We start from the raw sequence: 17,364 nt of genomic DNA on the forward strand, positions 1-17,364 counted from the left end.
ACAATAAGCAAATGGTTATCTTGCAGAGATCACAGTCCTGCAAGGCAGGAGTCTCCCTTGATTTGCAAATGTCCTTGAGATTTACAACAAAGAAGTTACCTTATCAATAGCCCAGTTTCCAAAGACACATAACTCAGTTCCTCAAGCCCTAACCTCCATAAAAAAAACCCTCCCCTCCATAAAAAAACCAAAGGAGGCAGAGGTAGAAGGAAAAGTAAATAAAGTTAAATTTCTTCTAAACCTAAATCTCACTAACAAGGACGCTTGATAGCAGGAATGTAACATTCCACCAGGAGACTCCCAATTGTCTTTATGTTAGTGCCTCATTAGAGGAAAAGTGGCCTTGGCTTGATAGTAACCAGGCCTTCAATATCCTGACAGTCTTCTTTACCCCAAGCGCCCTTCTGAACACCCCCTTGTCCTCACCTACCCAACTCCTGTGTATATAACCAGCCACTCCTCACAGGCCCTGGGCAGTAGCATCTCCGTCTGCCCACAGGTCCTGTCCCCGTGCTCTAAAAAACTACCTTTTTGCACAAAGACGTCTAAAGAATTCTTTCTTAGCCCTTGGCTCCGAACCTCAGCCCATTGAACCTCACCTAGGTTCAAGAACTTCATCAGAAAGAGGATTTATATGCTTTTGATTAGAGAAAGTTGAGTTATAGGGATGACATGGGGGCTTGGGTTTGAAGGAACCTGACTTGTGTTCTCATCCACACCAGGGCTCTGTCTCTTCGTGTGGAAAGGCTTGCATCTTGAGTTTTTGGAAAGAAGCTAGGTGGGGAATACTCGAAATAGAAGGGAACTTTGGTCTTTTTCCTTAGAACTGTGGGGTGGGTGTGGGGTGCCCTGTTATACTCTGTTGTATAGCCTTTAATTTTCATGTATTAGTCCCTGCAGTTTTTCCCCCTTCAGGAAGGAACTGTTCTATGTAAGAATAAATGCCAAGCTGGGAAGATGACAGGTGCTTAGTCATGTCCCCTTTCTGCTGATTAAAAATATATCAGGAATCAAATTACACAAACCTGTCATTTTCCTTTCTGTCTTGTAGATTTCTTTCAACCCCCAGGGGAATCATATTCTGACTGGCAGCGCTGACAAAACAGCGAGAATCTGGGATGCTCAGACTGGTCAGTGCGTCCAGGTCCTTGAGGGGCACACAGATGAGATCTTTTCATGTGCTTTCAACTACAAAGGCAACATAATCATTACAGGTATGGGAGAGAGAAACACATACACTTGGTTTTCTTTTTCAGTTGGCTATTAGCGTTTCCAAGCTGAATACCAAAGAGTTTTACTGCTCTCCCCTCCCCATCTTGCAGGGTCCCTGGTGTGTGCTTACGTTTCCCACACCCGCGATTTAATTTTAGTAGCATGTGGGACCACAGGGGTGAGCTCTGACTGTAAGGCTTTGTGAATTTTGAATTTTAGTTGCTCTTAACAAAGAGCTCAGTAGCCTGCCTTACTGGTTACTGCATCTCTCCAGGAAGTACCCACCGAATGGTTAATATTCAGTTGTCAGTAAGTGTTAGTAACTAAAACAGGCTAGAACCCATGTTCTGCACAGTTGGACTTCCAGCCCATGAGAGATTTATTCTTTGAGCGAAGTTGTTTTCTCCTTGGATACCCCACTAACACATTAATATTTGGGAGAAGAGAACCCATATTCAGCATTTTTCAACTGTTAACAATTTATTGTGAATTAATTATATTAGAAATGTTTTTTAAGAACTGAATTGAAAATAGGCTAACTTTGATTGTGGAAAGTGACAAGAGTATGGTGTAATGTTATTTGGTGCCTCTGGAAGGAGGCCCTGGCATGGAGTGGGGTGGTAAAGCTGTGTGGGGTAGGGGCACCCTAAGAGGACCCAGAGGACAGAATCTGCCTAACTCCCAGTGATTCTTACTATGTTGAGCAATTTCAAAATTGCTTAACTGGTCTAATAACTTAAATGTCCCATGCACAAGGTTGGCTTTTTATATTGGCCGATTAAATAGCTTCTTAGTCATATAACTTGAGGGGTGCTTAGAATAATCTCCCTTTTCGCCCTAAAAAATCTCTTCTTACTATTTAATTGTGGACAATTTCTAAAATTATGGATTACTTTCTGGAGTTTATGATTTGCTAATGTCACTAAAGTGCAGGTACTCTTAAGACAATGCCATAAGAATCCACATATTTTATTGTGAGCTCACTGTCAAATCCTTTCCTAGCATGAGGAAAGAGATGGGAGGCAGTGGTGGGGGCACCAGCAGCTGATGTAGGAAGCTCCTGGCAAGTAAGGAAAAGGAAGCTGGCACTGCTTTGTCAGAGGACCAACCTTTTCTAGTCTACAGGGCTCATGTTAGACCAGCTGTATGATGCCTCTTCCTGGAGTCACAGGAGGTCCTAAGAGACTTTAGGGAAGAAACATTGTCTATCTCTTGTTTTGGGGCTGGCATTTACACTCCTGAGCTCATTGAGACATTATTGATTTATTTAGTGTCTCCCAAAGCACTGAAGTGCTGAATACTGGCCTACTAGATGGGGGAGCTTACTACAAAGGGGTAACACTTCTGTCTTGAAAGCAGCAGAGCAATCACTTTGTTTGAATGGATCTACCCCCTTTTCTTGATGGACCCAGGTATGAATAAATGTGTGAGTTTTCATGGACTGCCTGAGGTTGGGCTTGAAATAAAACAATTGGAAGGAATTTGGCCAGTGTGGTCATTAACTTTTTTTTAGAAGGTGAGGTGCCTTTTGGTGGAATGGACAGTTTCCGTAGCCTCTCTCAGTCCACGTAAACAGCACATTTCTTATACTGATGTCATATGTTCCCGAAGATCAGGGAACCAGCAGTGCCCGGTGCTGCTCCATACCAGGGTGGTCATTTCCAAAGGCATAATGAATGTGAACAGTGCCCTTGGGGACCAGTCGATCAGAGCTGCTTTGGAAGAGTGTCTATCATAGCAGTGGGGAGGGAGAATGCACATTTCACATTTTACCAACAATGAGAAAAAGCCATTGACATTTTGAAATGTTCTGAAGTGGAACGTGTTGCCTCCTCATAAGTTAATCACCCAGATCTAGAAATTTTCAAATTCACTGTCTTTCCACTTGACTGTGTTGTTTGAGGGGAGGGTGCAAGGAATGAGCAGGGGGAAGGCTGCATTCTCAGGGCTCCAATTCTGAGATGCCATGAATCTCACACGTGTGAGTAGGACATGAACTTGCCCAATTGATGACTGACAGGAATCATTAAAAATAATTATTTTTCGGGGCGCCTGGGTGGCTCAGTGGATTAAGCCGCTGCCTTCGGCTCAGGTCATGATCTCAGGGTCCTGGGATCGAGCCCCGCATCGGGCTCTTTGCTCAGCGGGAGCCTGCTTCCTCCTCTCTCTCTCTCTGCCTGACTCTCCGCCTACTTGTGATCTCTCTCTCTGTCAAATAAATAAATAAATAAAATCTTAAAAAAAAAAAAAAAAATTATTTTTCCCCTAAATGCTGGAGCAGCTCTAAGACTCCACAGCTGGGTACATTGAGTGGACTGATCATCCTCGATGTCCCAGAGGTGGTCAACTTGTAAAAAGGGAGAATTAATGAATGAAATAAAGAAATAATAACTTGGTGAAATTTGTTTTATTAGGTAGCAAGGATAACACATGTAGGATATGGCGCTGACTGAAGAAAAAAGGCAGTTGATGAGCAGATTTGCTAGCAATGGAGTTCAAGACCTGGAGCTTCACATAGTGCAAGCAAGCTGTTTTTTATATTTCACATTTTCTCTCTTTCCAAAAGTCAGCTTCATGGATAGGACTATTAAAACTGATAAATTTATACCATTTCTTGATATTATTTGATGGGAAGGACAAGAAAGAGCATAATGTCTGGCAAATGTCACTGGTCATTTCAATTTTGTTTTTGTTTTTAGTAGCATCATGATAGTGAATAAGGAAGCCAAAGTGATTTAACAGTGTGTCTCCTAGATTCTACTCTGAAGGCCATTATAATTTCTGTTGACTAAAGTTTTGGGAAGCAGTTTTTAGTGAATCGTACATCTGTTTTTATGACGTACGCTTCCCTTTTCTTGGGATGAGAACTTTAAGTCTATTCTCGTAGCAACTTTCAAATATACGATCCAGTATGATTAACTAGAGTCATGATGGGGTCCATGGCATGCTCAAGATTTATTTATTTTTTAACTCTGAGTTTGTACATTTTTGTAGCCTTCACCCTCTTTACCCATCCTTCCAATACCCTGCTTCTGGCAACCACAAACCACCGATCTGTTCTCTGTATCTATGAATTCAGTGGTTTTTTTTTTTTTTTTTTCTGTTTTGTTTTTCTTTTTAGGTTCTGCATATGAGTGAGAAACTACAGTACCTGTGTTTCTCTGTCTAACTTATTTTGCTTTTCAGAATGCCCTCAAGGTCCATCTATGTTGTTGCAATTAGCAAGATTTCCTTCTTTTCTATAGCTGAGTAATATTCCATTGTATTTATATACCACATTGTTCTTATCCATTCATCCATCAGTGGACGCTTAGGTTGTTTCCATATCTCAGTTATTGTAAATAATGTTGCAATGAACATGCGGGCACTTACATCTTTTCCGGTTAGTGTTTTCATTTTCTTTGGGAAATACCCAGAAGTGGAATTGCTGAATCATATGGCAGTTCTATTTTCAACTTTTTGAGGAAACTCCATGCTGTACCGTGGCTGTGCCAGTCTGGAATCTGACTAGAAATTGTGTTACTTCTTTAGTGGTTTTACTTTCTGCACCTAAGAATGAAAAAGGCAAAATTGGAAGCCTAATCTTTCCTCATACTCACAAGTATATCTATACCTCCTTCCCTCAGAAAAAAGTTGACAACCTACACTGAGTAAAATGAGGGTGGCATATAGGGAAAGCAAAATGAATGTCACTTACTAGGAAATATATTCTGAATTCATCGTGGGTATCAAATATATGGGCAGGTTTTTCTCTAAAAGAAAAGTTAAACAGAATAGACCTTTGAATTATTGAATTAAAAAATTTGGATAGGAGACAATTGAGGTACCAGAGTAAATCACCAAACATCAACCCACTTGCTGCTGAAATACTGAAAACTATTTTTTAAAGGCTTTTCTATGTAAAAATGCTCTAATGCCTATTAAAAATTATTATTAAAAGATAAAGCACACACACAAAAAAGATAAAGCACAAGATAAAACTAGTGATGCCTGAACCCAGAACTAGAGAATGCGTGAGGATCTTCTGGAGTCTTTTTCTCAATAATAACAATTGCAGTCAGGGTGGCTGAGCGTGTGCTGCCTGCCAGATACCGCCCACCCACTCCATGTAGATCATCCATGCAACCCTCGCAGCAAATGTTTCTGAGCAGGTAACTGTCCTGATCAGAAAATGAGGTGGTGAATCACATTGAAGGGAAATAATCTACCAAAGACACCACATGTTAGGGACCCTGATTCCATTACATTCTCATGGGTGGAGAGTATCATACGTACCGGTAGGAAGGTCAGGGCTGAGAATTACCCTTCAGATCATCAGTGGATGTCTAGCACCCAAGAAGGAAAATAAAACAAAAGCAAAGCAAAACAAAAACAAAACAAAAAACAAAACTTCAGTGCAGCTGCTGGAAGGAAGACACTCAGAGATGGCAAAGCCCAAGAGAGCTTGGATTAGAGAAACCTGGGCCAAAATTTAGCTACTTCTTAGGAAACCAAGAAGCTGATATTGACTCTTCCTCTTTGATGGTTTGATGGCTTTAGGAAAGGTGGCAATACTATTTTGTTACATGGTTCAATAGAACGAATATATGGTCATGGAGCTCATTCTAAACCTCATTGACCTATTAAGCTGTTGGAAGACCCTCAGTCAGATAAAGTTTCTCTAATTTTTTTAAGCTTCCTCTAATTCTCATGAAGAAATATTTCTTTATAGAATACTTATTAAGGTTTCCAGTAGGGTTTTTTTGTTTTTGTTTTTTTTTTTTTTTTTTTTTTTTTTTTGAGAGAGAGAGAGAAAGAGCATGCACACACATGCACGAGCTGGTGGGAGAGGCAGAGGGAGAGAGAATCTTAAGCAGCCTTCATGCTTGGTGTGGATCCCATGGGGGACTCGATCTCATGAACCTGAGATCATGATCTGATCTGAAATCAAGAATCTGATGTTTGACCATCCAGTAGCATTTTTTTATTATTGAAGTGTAGTTGACATACAATGTTATATTAGTTTCAGATGGACAATATAGTGATTCAACAATTCCGTTCAGCACCAATGCTCACCATGAGATGTGTCGTCACCATCTCTTCCCATACAACATTATTACAGTATTATTTATTATATTTCTTATGAAATAAGTACTTCTCATGCTTATGACTTATTTTATAAGTGGAAGTTTGTTCTTCTTCCAGTAGTATTTTTTAAGCTACTTAAGAAAATAAACGTTTAGATACTTAAGATCATAGAATAAATGATAATACCCTCACTTTTTTTTCATCTGGAGTATTATAGGGTATAAATGAGTTATATGTGGGGTCTGGAATCAGAGTGCCTGGATATATATTCTGATCCCAATTCTTAATTGTTGGGCAAGTTCCCCTACCATGCTTTCTTCATTCCTTCAGCCAGAAAGGGGTGATAATAATCATTCTTGTTTAGAGGACTGAGAATATCTGGCACATCACAAACATGATAAATATTTCCCATTACTCTTATAATCAGTAACTTAGCCATCATCTTAAAAAACTGATATATGGACACATTTCTCAGAAAGGAACATAGCATTAATTATTCAGAAATGATAGCTGAAATATAACTTACTTTCTCACTTTAATGTATTATAGTTATCCTGGGGAGAAATATAACTCAATTTTTTTTTTTTTTTTTTTTTTTACTACTAAATCCTCTGCCATTATCTTAAACAAAGACAGATACTGAAGTCAATTGATTCTTCTCAAGCAACTCTCCTTTTTTTTTTTTTTTTTAAAGATTTTATTTATTTATTTGACAGAGAGAAATCACAAGTAGATGGAGAGGCAGGCAGAGAGAGAGAGAGAGAGAGGGAAGCAGGCTCCCTTCCGAGCAGAGAGCCCGATGTGGGACTCGATCCCAGGACCCTGAGATCACGACCCGAGCTGAAGGCAGCAGCTTAACCCACTGAGCCACCCAGGCGCCCCTATAACTCAAATTTTTATCAATGAAAATTTAAGAACCCTGGGAACATTGTCCTTTTAAGGTTTTTCTCTTGAACAGAAGAGCTGAGATGTGAGGCCATCATCAATATAAATGATTGTGATCTAATCCATCTTCAAATATTCAGATTCAGGATAGGATTTTAAGAAAGTGAATCATCTTCATAAAAATGAAATATCTTTTCTAAGAACTCATATCTAAAACTGCAGGAGCTCACGATTTAGCATAATGCCTGATTTAGAGATAAAATAAATGCTTTTTGAACTAAACAGTGCTTTCTAGACATGCAACTTCTGCATTGCCATTTAAAAACACATCAGTAATCTTTTAAATCACATGCAGATTACCTTCTGTCTTTCCACTGGTGCTGTTATCTTCAGTTTACCTTGTTGGGTCTCCAAAGGGGGAAATCTGTAACAGAAGGAAAAAGCAATTACTATATTTGAAGACATATCCCTTCTCAAATACGAAGAATCGTAAACTGACTCAAAATATCTATAACCCTTTTAGTTATCTTACCATGATTATTTTATTTTTTGTTCAATTCAGCTACACTGTTACATTGGGTAGGGTGGTTTTGGCTCTACGTGTCAAAATGCACAGTTAAAACAAAGTCAGTCCCAAAGTTGGTTATTTAGTGGCAAGATGACCCAAGGACTCAGGGTTTGGGTCATTCCCCTTTGCCATCCTTATTGGCTTATCCTCAGTGTCTTTCCAAGCTGCAAAATGGCTGACACATTTTCTTGGTTTAATCATCTTGTCATCTCTTTAATCTCACCCAATCCAGAAGAGAACATCTCACTTCCTTTTCTAGGACTTCCATTTATCCTGATATCTTAGCAGTTCTATTCCTGCAGCTGATGGCAATAATCTCGTTTTTCCACTATTTATTTTCTCTATGTGCCCACAAAATCATAAATGTTTTCCTCAATTAAAAAACAAATCCTAGCTATCCAGTTTTGTCATTTTCTTTTAAAGATTGTATTTATTTATCTGACAGACAGAGATCACAAGTAGGCAGAGAGGCAGGCAGAGAGAGAGAAAGAGCAGGATCCCCGCTGAGCAGAGAGCCCAATTTGGCGCTCCATCTCAGGACCCTGAGATCATGACCTGTGCTGAAGGCAGAGGCTTTAATCCACTGAGCCACCCAGGCGCCCCTTGTTGCCATTTTTATCTGTAATCTCTAATCCCACTACCTCTGTACTAGAAATCAAAACATCTGTATCTTTGGGGTAAATACCCAGGAGTGCAATTGCAGGGTCATAGGGAAGTCCTATTTTTAATTTCTTGAGGAATCTTCACACTGTTCTCCAAAGAGGCTGCACCAACTTGCATTCCCACCAACAGTGTAAGAGGGTTCCCCTTTCTCCACATCCCCTCCAACACATGTTGTTTCCTGTCTTGTTAATTTTGGCCATTCTAACTGGTGTAAGGTGATATCTCAATGTGGTTTTAATTTGAATCTCCTTGATGGCTAGTGATGATGAACATTTTTTCATGTGTCTGAGAGTCATTTGTATGTCTTGATTGGACCCCAAAGATACAGATGTCATGAAAAGAAGGGCCATCTGTACCCCAATGTTTATAGCAGCAATGGCCACGGTTGCCAAACTATGAAAAGAACCAAGATGTCCTTCAACAGACAAATGGATAAGGAAAATGTGGTCCATATACACTATGGAGTATTATGCCTCCATCAGAAAGGATGAATACCCAACTTTTGTAGCAACATGGACGGGACTAGAAGAGATTATGCTGAGTGAAATAAGTCAAGCAGAGAGAGTCAATTATCATGTGGTTTCACTTATTTGTGGAGCATAACAAATACCATGGAGGACAAGTGGTGTTAGAGAGGAGAAGGGAGTTGGGATAAATTGGAAGGGGAGGTGAATCATGAGACTATGGACTCTGAAAAACTATCTGAGGGGTTTGAAGTGGCGGGAAGGTGGGAGGTTGGGGTACCAGGTGGTGGGTATTATAGAGGGCATGGATTGCATGGAGCACTGGGTGTGGTGAAAAAATAATGAATATTGTTATGTTGAAAATAAATTAATAATAAAAAAAAGAAAGTCATTTTTAAGAGAAAAAAAAAAGAAATCAAGACAATCTTCTAGTTAATTATCCTGGCTTCCTTTTGCCATATTAGATAATTGCTTTCTAAAGCAAACAGGGAAAAAGCAAAACAAAACAAAAAAACCTTTCCAAATATTTGCATGTTTTATGGTTTACAAGACTTCTGCCTCAGTTCATTTAATAAAGAAGAATGATGTAGGAATTAATAGAACCTGAATTTAGAGTTGGTAACACATAATTGAGGAGAGGCAGGGTGGCTTCCCTGGATCAGTGGTCAGTGGGTTGCCAGACATGAATTCAAACCTAGAAAGGCTATGTCCTATATATAGCTCAAAGAGGTCTTAAATAATGATGTGCTGCCTGGGTTTTTCCACATGATTATTGTGCTGCACTAGCATGTATGTTTTTGATTGTCTAGATTTCTTTTAAATCCCCTTGAATAACTTTTAAAACATAAACATTATGAAGGATGGTGTTTTCCAATTAATTAAAGTTTGAGTTTGAACCTTTATTATGCATGCAATTATTTAGTAATGGGGTCCCAATTCCTGTGGCCTGGTAATCATAAATTCACACTTCTCCTAGCAATTATATTACAACAGAGTAGAATTGTTTATTCCAAACTTTACAGATACTAAATGAAAATTAAAAATAAAAACTTTTGGAAGTAGAAAAGAGCAAGTGCTCAGATTCTTATTATTCACACTTGGCGAGTGGAAAGGTAGACGCAGTAATGACCTAGGAGTTCTGCTTAGTAATAGGATGACCTGTGTGAACTTGTAAGAGCGAGTTGTTTATTCTCACTTGGAAGTTTCCTTACCAGCATCAACAAGCAGAGTAAGGCTGGATTTCCACTCATTCTTACTGTGGAACCCATTTCACAAATGCAGGGTGTTGAAATCATGCCAAGACAATGAGAACAAAGGTGAAGTCACAAGTGTATAAAGTAGGACTGCTCTTCTTAAATGTGTATTTGTTTAATTGCATGGTTAAATTACCTAATCACAATATAATGATATATATAAAACAAAGTATTTGAAAAATACTGAAGGGTTTAGAAAACTCAGAGCAAAAGAAACCACAAAAGCCAATGTAAAAATACTCTTTATGTGAAGTAAATTGAGTTAATTTTGTTTAATGAAATCAATGTTTTATTAAAAGAATATGATTAATGGGAAAACTGTATCATTTTTTTCTCTGATTCATATAACTGCATTTCTGACACTGGCTATTTCTGTAATGGTTATTTATTACAGAGGACTTCATTTTTAAATGCAGTTTGTATCCAAGGTAACAATTTTTGACTTACTAATACAATAAGCCAGTGGCAGACTATGATTCACATATAATTTTTTCCTTTCCCTCATGTTAGAGGGAGTTTATCATTCTTAAATATGGGCCAGGTCCATCGATATGGTTAAAGTGAGTAGAGATTCTACCATAGCAAAATGTCCTCTCCACAGGCTGTACTCCTTTTGGTGAAATCCCTGATCCCAACCAGATTAGATTATGGTTGGTTGTGACTTCATTTGTCTCTTCTATTGGCATGTTCTATCTTTTACTTTGTTATTTTTCTTGATTTAAAAATCAAGTATGCAGATTCTTCAAAATTTAACCATGAAATTACCAAATGACTCAGCAATTGCTCTCCTAAGTAAATGCCCCGCACCACCAAAATGAAAAATGGTACTTAAGCCTATGTACCTTCGTGTTCCTGGCAGCATATTCACAACAGCTCACACATCTGCCCATGGGTGCATGGATAAACGGGCTGTGATACATCTTTACAATGGAATATCATTCAGCCATAAAAACGAATAAAGGACTGATACATGCTACCAAATAGGTAAGCCTATGTTTAAAACATTATGCTAAGTAAGAGAATCCAGACACAAAAGGCCATGTATTGGGTAACCCCAATATATGGATATGAAACATCCAGAATAGTCTGTAGAGACAGAACACAGATCCGCAGTTGCCAGAGATGGGCAGTAGAGGGCAATAGGGAGCGGTAACTCAATGGGTGCAGTTTTATTTTGGGATCATAAAAACCTCTTGGAATTAGGGGTGATGATTGTACAACATTGTAAATTGTGTACATTGTGAATGTACAACATTGTAAAACTACTAAATGCTAATGGCTAACGTCTAGTTTTATGTTAAGTGGATTTCATCTCAATAAAAACTTTTCAAATGCTCAATCTGTTTTCACAATCTTTTGCACGTGGTAAGGGGTCGATTATCTTGGTTTTTGCGGCATCGTGTACCTGGGGTTTTTTGTCTTTTAGAGGCATATTACTTAAAGGGGGAATCAAGCATTGACCTCATGAGGAAAAAGACATAAGCCTTAAAGATATTTGTATTAACTCTTTAGAAAGATTCTTTCATTGTGGGATCATGTGTTTCAACAATTAATTACTTACTATCTCCGAGACACTATGCTAATTACAAACAACTTGATTAGGTTTTTGGTGGGAAAGGAGGTTGTGAAAGTTTGGAAATTTCTTTTCTTCTTTTAGAACTGAGAGTATATTTGCGGGGAGTATATTTTAATAAAATAAATAAATAAAACCTGAAGGATGAAACGATTGAAACATGACAAGAAAAACATTTTCTTATTTTAGCATAAAATCCGGGCCAGAAAGGGAGGATCCAGTTGGTATTTGATGCTTTTGTAATTATAAGACTCAGAAGCCTTCAAGTATTTTCTCATAACAGTTCCTGGTTTGATACTTTCTGAGTTTGGGTTTGTGACATGAGATTAGTCTACATTTGGGAATGCTACTTTTAGGAGTACCCTGCTCTTGTAGGGTAACCTAGCGAAATTTTACAGACCTCTGAGGCCAATTCATTACAACCTCTAGAAGACTCCAACAGGAAGTTGGTGTAACTTTGATTTTTTTTTTTACCCCTTTTTACTACCCTTCCTCCATTTTTTTTTCTTCCCTGAAACACGCTGGTTATCCCCAGAATGGATATTGGTTTAACACATGGTGAGGAATTGATAAAGGTATGTGTGTGTGTGTATGCCTATGTGTATATGTGTGTTTCACAGGGCTCTTTGAGTTCTTCACATTAAGGCAAAAGCATTAGTTTCTCTCTACTCCTAAATTTCTTTTTGAGTTCAGAATTTCAGTTTACCTTGAATTTAAAAATGAGTTTTTGGGAATGCAAGAGATGGAAATCCCAGAAAAGTTGTCTGGAAGCTAAATACATCAAAGACCAGGGCTGATTACTCATTCTACCTTTTGAGAAATGTTGGATGCATCTCTTTGGACAAAGTTGTCTTTGCTATTATTTTCTTGGAACTCTAAGATTTTTTTTAAAGGTTTATTTGTTTATTTTAGAGAGAGAGAGAGAGAGCGAGAGAGTGGGGAGAGGAGCAGTGGTGGTGGTGGTGGGGGGAGATTCTTGAGAAGACTTGGAGCCTAGATGGGACCCCAATGCGGGGCTCCATCTAACAACTCTGAGATCATGACCTGAGTTGAAACCAAGAGTTGGACGCCCAACCACTGAGCCGCCCCGGCACCCCAGGACTGTGAGATCTTAATGAAGTAATTAATGCTCTCACTAATGAAAAGCAGAAAATGTTATGTTCTTCAAGTGCATAGACTTGCATGCCTTTATTTTCTCATTTCAGCAGATGGCAGTGTTTATCTTTTAGCAGATAAATTGTTTCAAAAGCTACAAATGAGGAGTATAAAGAGTGAACTTTTTATTCTATGTCCTTTAATGACCAGGGTTATGTGGGGATATATAACAATGCTCAGATTTTGATATGGATTAAACTTAGGACCATCTTGGCTTATCTGGGGCAGATGACAGATCTCATTAATTTTGATACAGTATAGAGATATTTTTCCATCTATGAGGACTCAGACCAGTAAGGAGAATGAGAGATAGTTCTTTTTTTCTCTATAAATCCCTCAATTGGAAGCCAGTTTTAATATCTTAAAGTATAGTCAATCAATCAAGGAATCCAACATTCAATTATGTCTTTTAATGGTAATACCTGATCAGAGTATAAAATGAATTCCGTTTAAATTTTAATAAAGTTTATTGTAATATCACTGGGTTGAGAGTTTAAGAATTGTAAATACTTGGAATATTAATTATTTTAACATAACCATAAGTCAAGGGGTCAAACTGGTTTGTGTTGGGTTATCAAAGATAAAAGTAGGTCTGAGACTAACTTAACAAAGGCTGCTAAATCATAAATTTGTCCCAAAGAAAGCCATCTGCTATCACTTTCATTCCAGCAGGAGTTTGAGGTTGCAAAGGAGAGTCAGTTTCATAGAGTGAAATGATGAAATACTGAGTTTCTGACAAGTGTTCTATTAAGATGGGTACTTTGGAAATGAGGTGACTTTCTAATTGGTCTTCAGCTACCTTTGATAGTTCTTGGTTGACTGCAAGGGAGCAAACAAACAGCTTGAGGACATTTCAAAAGAAGAATGGTTCAATGTTGTGGGCGGAGTTTCTTTTTTCTTCTTTTTCTATTCTTTCTCTCTTTCTTTCTTTAGTGTGTGTGTGGTGACTATTTCCTGTAATAAGTGGGGGCCAATTCTGTTGTCATCGAACTGTCATAATAGTCCTTATTTGGTGGTGAGGAGGTGGCTGCCACAACAGCCGCTTTCCCAGGTAGGGACAGTGTTTTGGAAATTAAAAACATGGATTCAAGAATCAGAATGCCTATTTTAATACCCTATTCAGCCACTTCTTGGATATGGGACTTTGAGAATTCAAACACCCCTTGACTCTGTTTTCTCGCCTATAAAATAAGACTAACAATAGTATGGGGGGAGTTTGTGAGGATTAAGTAAGTTAACTGGTACATACTGAGGCTGATACATCATAAACATTCACTTAATGGGCAGCTTGTGTTATTTGTGGGCACTGCTTCAATGATTTAGATTTAAAGGATTTAAGAATTGAGAAGGGATTTGCACATTCAAGGTAAATTTTCTTATTAATTTATTATGATTTGGGGCATCCCTGCAATAGACAAAGACCTTCCAATTCACTTTCTCCTAGGAAACTAAGAGGGAATAAAATAAATGCAGGGGATATTTTGAGTGCCCATCTGTCATGGATTCTCACGGATTCAGGCATGTGAGTAAAATTTTGGTTCACCTTAATAAACATGTTTTGTCCGTGGCTCTGAGTCAGCCCAGGTTTTCTGGATTTTTCCCCTTTTGCAAAACTGTGCACTTCTAAGTAAAGCCTTGTCCAGCCTGCCCAGCCAAGGAAATCATAGTTGAAGAAGATGTAAATGCCATTAATTAAGCAGAATTCTAAAATTCTTCTTGAAAACCTCCTCTCAGTACTTGAGAAGATGTTCTTATTAGGAAAATTAGAGGGAATTTATCAAATACTTCTCAAAAATATCTTAAGGGTGAAAACAGTCCCCAGGGTGTGCTGATGGGCCTATTACAAGTTTAGTGACTTACTTGTATTTGGGGAGTTGTCTGACAAATGCCCCCAAATTTGGATTTTAACACTTACACTGTTAAAGAAGCCGGTGCCCCTTCAGTATGAGTGACTACAGTCATACTTCCCGTAGTTACCTCCAGTAACGTTTCAGGTTTGGGCTTATCTCAAATGTGCAGTAATCCCCTTGGGATCTTTTGTGATGTGTTTCCTAGGTTAGTATTATTCATCATCTGAAACCCTTTGTTATTTGCAAGTATTTCTTGGACATACTCTCATCTTTAAATATGGTAATGGAAATTCGGGCAGGAATGCCTAAACTTCTGCTCCATTTAGATGTGGTTTTTCCCTGTTTTCCCGGAGGAGTGTACATTCCTGCAGTGGAAGATGACGCTGGGTATTTTCCCCCAGGCAGGAGAAGACCTGTTTTCTAGGTGTGCCTGAGGCAAAAGGGCACATACAATTATTTTCTAGGCTAGAAAACCTCCAATGTAAGTTATATAAGTTATTAACCCTTGGGCTATCACCATGAATAATCCATTTGGTTGCGTCATATGAAATTGCCATTTTTGACAAATTTTGATCTCCCAAAAGTAATTTCATCTGGTTCACCCTAATATATTGCTGTATGTGTGAAAGGTGAGAGATTTTATGTCCATGTTTGTTCTCAAAAAGATCCTTGAAGGTGACCCACAATCCATTACTACGGCCTGGCGTCCTCCTCCTGCAGAGGCAGAAGGCAAAGGGCAGAGGGAATTTATCAAATTAATTGTGATAATTTTAATTTTATCAAATTAAATTTGATAATTTGAATTATCAAATTCATCCCGAAACAGCTGATGACAGCTTGACATACGTGATCATGGGAGAGAAGCCCCACTTAATACACTGTGTGGCATAGAGTGTGCACTTTGGTCTGAGAGAGTGTTCAACTCCTCCTTCTATTGTTCTGGATAAGTCTTTTTACCTTCCTGGATTTGTTTCCTTATCTCTACAATGGAAATATAACCAGAGCCTGGTTTGTACTACACATGAAGAAAAACTAACTCAAAGACTGTAGTATATCTGGCAGTCAGTAAGTGTCCTTGACCTTACATTGCTCCATTGAGAACAGCCAGGTCAAGGTTGGAATCAGTGCTGACTTGAGTGATTGGAAAGACGATCTTGCATGACCTGCCCTTGTGGATGAGAGCCAGGGCAGCCTCCCTGCCTTTTTTATTTTTCTGAAGGCGAGAGCCCTCTCTTCCCAAATGTGCTTCTCTCAGCCATTCAGATTTTACTGACTCCCTTGGGAAAAGCAGGTGGCCTATATTTAGAATAGCATCAGCTACTTTCTTACACAGTTGAGCTAATGCTGACAAGTATTAATCACAAAAACTTTTTAAGCATTGGCTAAATGTAAACATTTTGTTTCAGAAAATCTTCGAAATATCTATAGGATCTTTCAGATTTGGTTTGAGCAGGGGGATAGAAGTAGGAGAATGTAAATACATATATCTGAAAATTAGTCTCTCTTGAGGGAAGTCAGTTGCTGCAAAATATATCGTATAACCTATATAGATAATTTATTAGTAATGAATCACGTTAGCAGGTCTCACCTTCAGTTTTGAATAGCTTGATGAGTTGATGTCATGTCAGGCATCCATATAGTTCACTGTTTAAAGAAGAGGCTCAAATTTCCCATTCTTATGTTTCAAGGTATCCATGAGCTAGTCTTAATCTACATTTCTGGCCTAAACTTTCCTGCTTCCTGCTATCCCAGATGTTATCAGATGAATTGTATCCCTCCAAAATTCATAGGTTGAAGTCCTAATCCACTTCAAAATGCAATAAAAATAGAATTATATTTAGAGATAAGGTTTTTAAAGAGATGATTACATTAAGGTCTTTAAGATGGTTCCAAAATCCAATCTGACTGGTACCCAGAGGAGAAATTTGCATACACAAAGAGACACCAGGGAGGCACACAGGCAGAGATGAGACCATATGAAGTCATAGTGAGCAGGTGGCCAAGACAAGGAGAGAAGCCCAGGGAGAAACTAAACCTGTTAACAGCTTCATCTTGGACTTCCAGCCTCCAGAACTGTGAGAAATACATTTCTGCATCTTAAACCACTCAGTTTGTGGTGTTTTTTTTTTATGGTAGCCCGAGCTGACTGATATAACAGATAATGAGTCCACTCATCAGGTCTTAAATACGTGCCAGACTTTCCTCTCTTAGTGATCTTACTTTTACTTACAGTTTTCTTCCACTAGGCTACTACAAAAGACTATCATAGATAACTGGGGTATGGGAGTGAAGCTATACACACCAGAAATTTATTTCCACTGCTTCAGGAGCTGGAAAACCCAAGATCAAGTCACCAGCAGGTGCAGGGTCTGGTGAAAGCCTACTTCTTGGCCATTTCCTTGCTGTGTCCTCACATGGTCATGGGGCAAGGGAGCTCTCTGGGGTCTCTTTTATAAGGACATATCATCCCATTCATGAGGACTCCACTTTCACAATCTAGTTACCACCTAAAGATCCCACCTCCTAATACCATTTTAATAGATGAATTTTGGGGGTAGGACACCTATCTGCCCTAAAACTCCTTATATCTCTGGCTGGCAATCTGCCCTCCCCCCATGCTTTACAATTTGCTCCAGATATCAATGCTTCCTTGAATTTTTATTTGATCCCTCCC

General features: G+C 38.7%; 1 protein-coding gene across 2 annotated transcripts in view; it reads left to right on the forward strand.

Annotated features, from left to right (window-relative positions):
• Nucleotides 1–6,967, forward strand: part of DAW1 (dynein assembly factor with WD repeats 1) — a 44,637-nt gene extending 37,670 nt beyond the window's left edge. The window contains exons 11-12 of one of the 2 annotated variants that reach the window (XM_045078824.1): nucleotides 1,052–1,214; nucleotides 3,627–6,967. In XM_045078824.1, coding sequence (XP_044934759.1) covers nucleotides 1,052–1,214; nucleotides 3,627–3,661 — 198 coding nt within the window. In that variant the 3' untranslated portion in view covers nucleotides 3,662–6,967. The remainder of the gene's footprint in view (nucleotides 1–1,051; nucleotides 1,215–3,626) is intronic. The other variant, XM_004776612.3, reaches the window with a different exon arrangement.
• The last annotated feature ends 10,397 nt before the right edge of the window (nucleotides 6,968–17,364 follow it).

Source organism: Mustela putorius, unplaced genomic scaffold (assembly GCF_011764305.1).
Source record: "Mustela putorius furo isolate JIRA1106 unplaced genomic scaffold, ASM1176430v1.1 tig00000275_pilon_pilon_pilon, whole genome shotgun sequence".
In the NCBI taxonomy this organism is placed as follows: domain Eukaryota; kingdom Metazoa; phylum Chordata; class Mammalia; order Carnivora; family Mustelidae; genus Mustela; species Mustela putorius.